We start from the raw sequence: 6522 nt of genomic DNA on the forward strand, positions 1-6522 counted from the left end.
AAATGATTTCAGAAGGCGAATTCGAAGACTTTGATTAGAACAGAGTTAACACAATTAAAAACAGGAGATAACAGAATATAAAGCAAGCTAGGGTGTATGACTTTTAGGGTGAGATGAAAAAAAATTATTTCCAGTCGACCAATGCTGTCAAAATGCTACAGCATGCATGAAACCATGCAGACAGATTGCTACAGCATGCAATCAGTAACAACTATTTTTACCAATTACTTTGAAGGTATTCCTCTCGGACTTCACCAATGCACTGATATTATAGTCTTCAACCCATATCTCTATGAGGTATCCAGACCAGTGAAAGTGACAAATGGTGTCTTAAAAGTATATGGATAAACAAATCTTTTTGTTTAAAAAAAATCACCCTCTCGAATGGATTCCCATATCATTCAAGTTGACGTGTTCTGAATGGTTCATCTCTGAATCCATTCCACTTTAACACTTCAGAGTGATCAACCCGTCGAGAATTAACAACTTAGAAAATACGGACAACAAATCTCTTTGTTAGCAACTCTCTCAAGTCTACTTCTCATATCATCCAAGTTGACGTGCAAACAATGGCTCAGCTTAGAGTCCAAGGCACTTTAACACTTTCAAAGTGATCAACTCGTCAAGAAGTGTCATGGGTTTTATAAAACTTGATATGAAAAAGTAAAACATCGTTGTTACATGAAAGGGTCGACTATATTTTGGTTTAAAAACTCACCCCTTTTCGTCATACACCCGAGCTAATAAAATTAGCTACTCATGACGAAAAGTAAATGACAAGAAACGTAAAGTGCGGTAAATAAGGACATAATATAAATGCGGAAAGCAAATACTGAATATAAATGACGGAATAATAAAGATGCAGAAAGCGTAAATAAATAAATGACGGAAATAAAATGCAAGTAAGCGTAAATAAATTAAAGACGGAATATAAGTAACGATAATATAAATAAAGTGATTAAATAAAGCAATTAAAAGGGAACTCGAAATGCCAAAAGATTTTTTTTATATTGAGAAAGGAACTTATTCTCCAAGTAGTTGGGAGAACTACTTGAGAGAAAAGTGGAGAATAGAAGATGGGGTTGAGGTGTTGAGGTGTGTTTGAAACTCCTCCCAACAACCCTTTTTATACTAAGGTTGGAGTAAGGGCAAAAAGGTCATTTCACATCCAACTAGTTCAAAAGAAACTAAATAGTACATAAAAGCAAACTAATATTTAGAAAGTAACTACAAGTAGTCTTGTTAAGCTCCAGCTAATCTGATCAAAATACAGCTGGTTCAACTTTAGAAGGCTTTCATATGTCTTCCAAAGTCATGTCAATCACCTCTAAGTCTCGTCCATCTCTCTATCAGCCATCAGGTCATGCTACCACATTCCCACAGCATCACCCTGCTCCAATCTGTCCAAAATAATATCAATTTAGACCAAAATCCTCTAAAACGGGTTCAACATTCTTCTTAGCATAAAAACAGAGAAAAGAGATAGATTGACTCAAAGTTGGGATATGAAAGCAAAATAACCTATCTAAAAGAGAATAAAAAGGTAATTTACGTACTAAATACTTAGTACGTATCACATCCCCAAACTTAAACCGTTGCTTGTCCCCAAGCAACCAAAAGACAACTAAAAATGACTCAATTTTGAAAATATTGCAAGAAAATGCAGTAAGTGCATACTCATATGTTGATTATGCCAAAATGCACCATATAGCTTTCATAAATCTCAAGTAAGCATATCCTAACTAACCATAAGCTAGCTCTATTAGCTCTTTGTTATGCTCAACATATCATATGTCTAAGATCAATAGGACTTGGAAGTAAATGGTTTACTCTCATTTGGCACATTTTTTCTCTCTTTGCCTTTTCTCTCCTTTATGCATCAACATTGAATTTTTCAAATTTTGGTACTTTTGTGCTCTTTTGTTGAATGCATTTACACCTGCCCCTATGGGACATTTGTGGTGTTTTAGATTTCAAATATGACTTTGAAGCTTTATGCACTTTGATCTCTACTTTTGGCACTTTGTGCTCTTTTGCATTGCTTTGATAACTATGTTGGTACCCTCCCCCAAACTTAGATTTTTCAATGTCCTCATTGGAAGTATATAGGGGGCTGTTTATGCAATGGCTACAAGTGGCTAGAATTTTGAGAAATGAACAAAGGGCCTATATCCTTTCTTAGTTGAACATATGATGTGGATCAAAATGTGTTCCCAAGCAAAACAAGCTAGTTCTAGTGATACCAAGTGATTAGAAAGTGTAACTAAACTACAAGAATTATTTTAGCTATACAAGCATATGGCAATTATAAGCATATGTTTTTTTTTTTTTGCAAGAAAATAAACTAAAAAGTATAAAAGACAATCCCAGACTCAAGTAAATCAAAACAAGTTGAAATAAAATAATAACAAAAGCTAAAGAGGGAATGATAGAACCTGTCCTACTCCATAGGAGTAGGTGAAGTGAAGATGCTGTCTTTCGGCTTCTTGCATTCTTCCTTCAGCCTAGAATTCTCTCCAAATAGCCTTGCATTTTCAGCCTTCAAAGTCTTCAGCTTCTTTCCCAACTTCTTCACTTGAGCACTTGTCTTTGCTTCCAACTCAGCCCTTACCAACCTAATGTCTCCCCTAGTCTTCTTTTCAGCAGCCCTCACTTGCTCCACTAACTCTCCATTCAGCCTATCTATTTTGTCAAAGAACTCATTTCGTTGTTCCAACAAACTATCCATCAAACTGCTGTTTTGAGCAAGCAGGTCTTGCATCAAACACAGCATATCACCAGCCTCATTCAGCTTATCCTTCTTCTCCCTCAGTCTTGAAACTATCTTCATATCAATTTTCCACTTCTCCCCTTGCTCTTTCACCATTTGATCCTCACAATACTGAGGAATACCATTCTCTACCAACAACCGTGTGATCAAACTAGGGAAATACATCTTCCCTCTACTTCTGCCTGCACATGTCCTAATACTTCTCTCTATCACTCTCCCAAAGTTGATGGACTTACCTGTAACTAGACAATAAAGCAACAACATTCTCTCCACCGAGACTGAGTTGTCATGTGTGGTGGGAGCAATGGAGTGCCTCAAGAAATTAATCCATACATTGGCATTGGTCGTAAGATTGTAGGCCTTAAAAGTCCTCAACATGTAATTCGAGTGATCATCCCAAACTGCCCTTGGTTTTCCTATTTCATCTGCCACCTCAGCCAAGTCCTCTATAGTCGCATGCCTCACCATTCTAGAGTACTCAGTCTTCTTAGGGAGGTCTAGGCCATAAAGCCGATTGATGGCTTTTGAATTGAACATGAAGGTCATCCCCCTAATAGATATCTTGGACGTGCTATTTGCTGCCAACTCAGCATAGAACTCTCTAATAAGAGTCAGGTTGTAAGAGGTTGGAACCATGCACATCTTTTCAATACCATGAGCCTCTACTACTTCCCTTATGAATGCAAATTCCCTAATGCTTTGCTTATCAAATCCCTTGTCTGGGAATCCAACCCGGTTCTGGAACCTAGCATGCATCTTCTCAGCAACCTTAGAACTAAAACCATTGTGGAGTCTGATTGGCCTTGGAATGGTGGCTGGCCTTTGGGCCATAGCCACCCTCTTCCTCTTGGGTCTGGAGGAATGCTGCTGCGATGCTGTAGCATCAGTCTCAGAATTCCTAGGTGACTCAATCATAACCCTTTGAGACCGGGTCTTCTTCCTAGGTGGTTCCTCATCAACTACTGCCTTGGACTTCTTTTTATCACAGGCCTTGATCAACCTTCTTTTCCTAGACACAACCTCAACAGGGGGCTCTTGATCCTCTTCCCCAAAAAATTCTTCATTAAGGTTGGGGATGGGATCATGAGGAGCAAAATGAGGAATATCATCCTCATCATCAGTATCTTGCCCAGAGGCAGTTAAAAGCAGAGGTTTTCTCGGTTTGTCAATCACAGTAATATTTTCGAGACTGCATGCCTCACTTTCCATGAAAATCTTCCCTGTTTGTGCCATTGAGGCAAGGTCCTCCTCTTCCTCAGAATCAGAAGTGAAGAGGCCCTCAGGGGGTGTACTATCAGATGAAGATTGTACCTTTCTGCGAAGTTTCGAGTGATTCCTTGTTGGTGGTGGTCTTAGATGAAGTTGGGGCCTTCTTTGGAATCGGCACTGTAGATGACTTCACCATTTCTTTGATTTTCTTCAAAGGATCTGTGAAGGGGATGATGGCCGCGGATGGTACCATTTGAAAAGGCAGGACAGCGATAGGTACTTCTGGCAGAATGGGGTCGACAGTGATTGGAGTGGAAAACGGCGGCAGCGACGGCGACGGTGGCGAGTCTTCATCAATAAGTAATGTAGATGGTTCACCTTTTTTCTTCTTCGCAACAGGGAGTTTTTTCCCTCTCCTTGCCGGTTGCCTTCGCGAAGAGACAGGAGCACGCACGGCAGTAGTAGCGGCCACCGGCGGTGGCGGGTTAGGCGGCGGCGTCTGTTGGGCTGCATGCGACGGAGAAGGGTCACGAACGGTGGCTCTCTTCATTCTTGCCATTTTCGAACGTTGGAGAAGGTGGGGGGCGCTTATCGGTCGGTCGGGAGACAGTTAGAGAAATGAGAGGGAAAAGAGAAGAGAAGAAAAGAGGGTTTTCTAAAGAATACAAATGGGTTTTTCAAAAGGTAAGGGTAGAATGGGAAGGAAGATGAGGTTTGATGATGTAAGCATTGGGAGCATGCAAGAGGGATGGGAGTACTTGAGTACTTGGATAGGAAGCTTTCTTTCTAATCTCAACCAGGAGCTTTCAAAATGCAAGTCATATTTTAATTAATTTTTGACCCATGATGTGTTTGAAAAGTTGGTGGCCATGTCCTCTCAATGCCATCTAAGTACTTTCTCTCTTACAAGTTGTACTAACATTGGCTAGCATTAAAAAGATATACCATTTCTTTAAAAAATAATTTTTAAGAATGACATCATGCATTTTCCATTCAAAAAAAAATTCAAACTTTGAAAGTTCAAAAGATTCTCCATGGAAGGCTAGGGTTTTCAGATGTTGCAGCAAGGTTTCAGATTCTTTGTGATGACTGACAGGACTGCAAAACACACAAAAATTAACGACAATATTATTAATAATAATATTAATAACTATAAAAACAGAAACAAATATAAATATTTACAAACACAAATTTTGGACTTATAAAAAGTCCATAAATATCGAAGCTTTTAGCAAAGGGTAACAGAATTCACAGAGCATAACTCTGGAATTTCTACCGGATCATGAAACAACTTCACTCTTTGACCGTTGACCTTGAACACAAAAATTTTTCTCGGGATTGATTAGGTCAACTGCTCCGTACGGATAAACTTTATGAATGAGGAAAGGTCCAGACCAACGGGACTTGAACTTTCCCGGGAACAGTTTCAACCTAGAGTTAAACAAAAGAGCTTTCTGACCAGCTCTCAACTCCCGGTGTTGTATTCTTTTATCATGACATTTTTTGGTTTTATCTTTATAAATCTTGGCATTTTCATAGGATAGATTCCTATGTTCTTCTAGTTCACTCAACTGGACTTTTCTTTTACTGGCAGCCATATCCGGGCACATGTTTAATTCTTTGATGGCCCAATATGCTTTGTGTTATAGTTCCAACGGAAGGTGACAAGCTTTACCAAAAACAAGCTTATATGGGGACATACCGATAGGTGTCTTAAAAGCAGTTCGGTAGGCCCATAAAGCGTCATCTAATTTAAAAGCCCAATCCTTTCGGTTTGGCTTGACAACCTTTTCTAAAATTCCTTTTATTTCACGGTTTGAGAGTTCAGCTAATCCATTGGTTTGCGGGTGATAGGCATTTGCTATTCTATGGTTAATGTTGTACTTTTCAAGAACTCCACTCAACAGGTTGTTTACAAAGTGGGTACCCTCATAACTAATTAGTGCCCTTGGGGTACCAAACCTTGTAAAAATCTGTTTTTGAAGAAATTTAACCACAGTTTTTGCATCATTAATAACACAAGCCATGGCCTCTACCCATTTAGAAACATAATCAACAGTTACTAGAATGTATTGACAATGATTTGATGGGGGAAATGGTTCCATGAATTCTATCCCCCATACATCAAACAACTCTACTTCTAAGATCCCATTAAGTGGCATTTCATTCCTTTTGGAAATGGATCCATTTCTTTGACACTCATTGCATCTTTGTGCAAAATTGTGGGCATCTTTGAAAGTGTAGGCCAATAAAATCCAGATTGTAACACTTTAGCAGCTGTTCTTTGGCCTCCAAAGTGTCCTCCATATGCTGCTTGATGGCAATGCTGCAGGATTGCTGCCACTTCAGTTTCAGGGATGCACCTTCTCAAGATTTGATCTGCACTTATCTTAAACAAGTAAGGGTCATCCCAAAGGTAAGTTTTAGTATCATGGAGAAACTTTTTGAACATATGGCCAGAAATATCAGAAGGTCTAATTCCATAAGCCAAAAAGTTTGCTACGTCGGCAAACCATGGTGGCTTTGATTCTAACACAAGAATT

General features: G+C 39.1%; 1 protein-coding gene across 1 annotated transcript; it reads right to left on the reverse strand.

Annotated features, from left to right (window-relative positions):
• Positions 1-5259: 5259 nt before the first annotated feature.
• LOC112503813 lies at positions 5260-5577 on the reverse strand. Its single transcript, XM_025107807.1, has one exon. It carries the CDS (start codon positions 5575-5577, stop codon positions 5260-5262), a length of 318 nt encoding a protein of 105 aa, XP_024963575.1.
• Between the last annotated feature and the right edge of the window lie 945 nt (positions 5578-6522).

This window comes from Cynara cardunculus, unplaced genomic scaffold, assembly GCF_001531365.2.
Source record: "Cynara cardunculus var. scolymus isolate 2C unplaced genomic scaffold, CcrdV1 Un_Scaffold_3892, whole genome shotgun sequence".
Taxonomy (NCBI): Eukaryota; Viridiplantae; Streptophyta; class Magnoliopsida; order Asterales; family Asteraceae; genus Cynara; species Cynara cardunculus.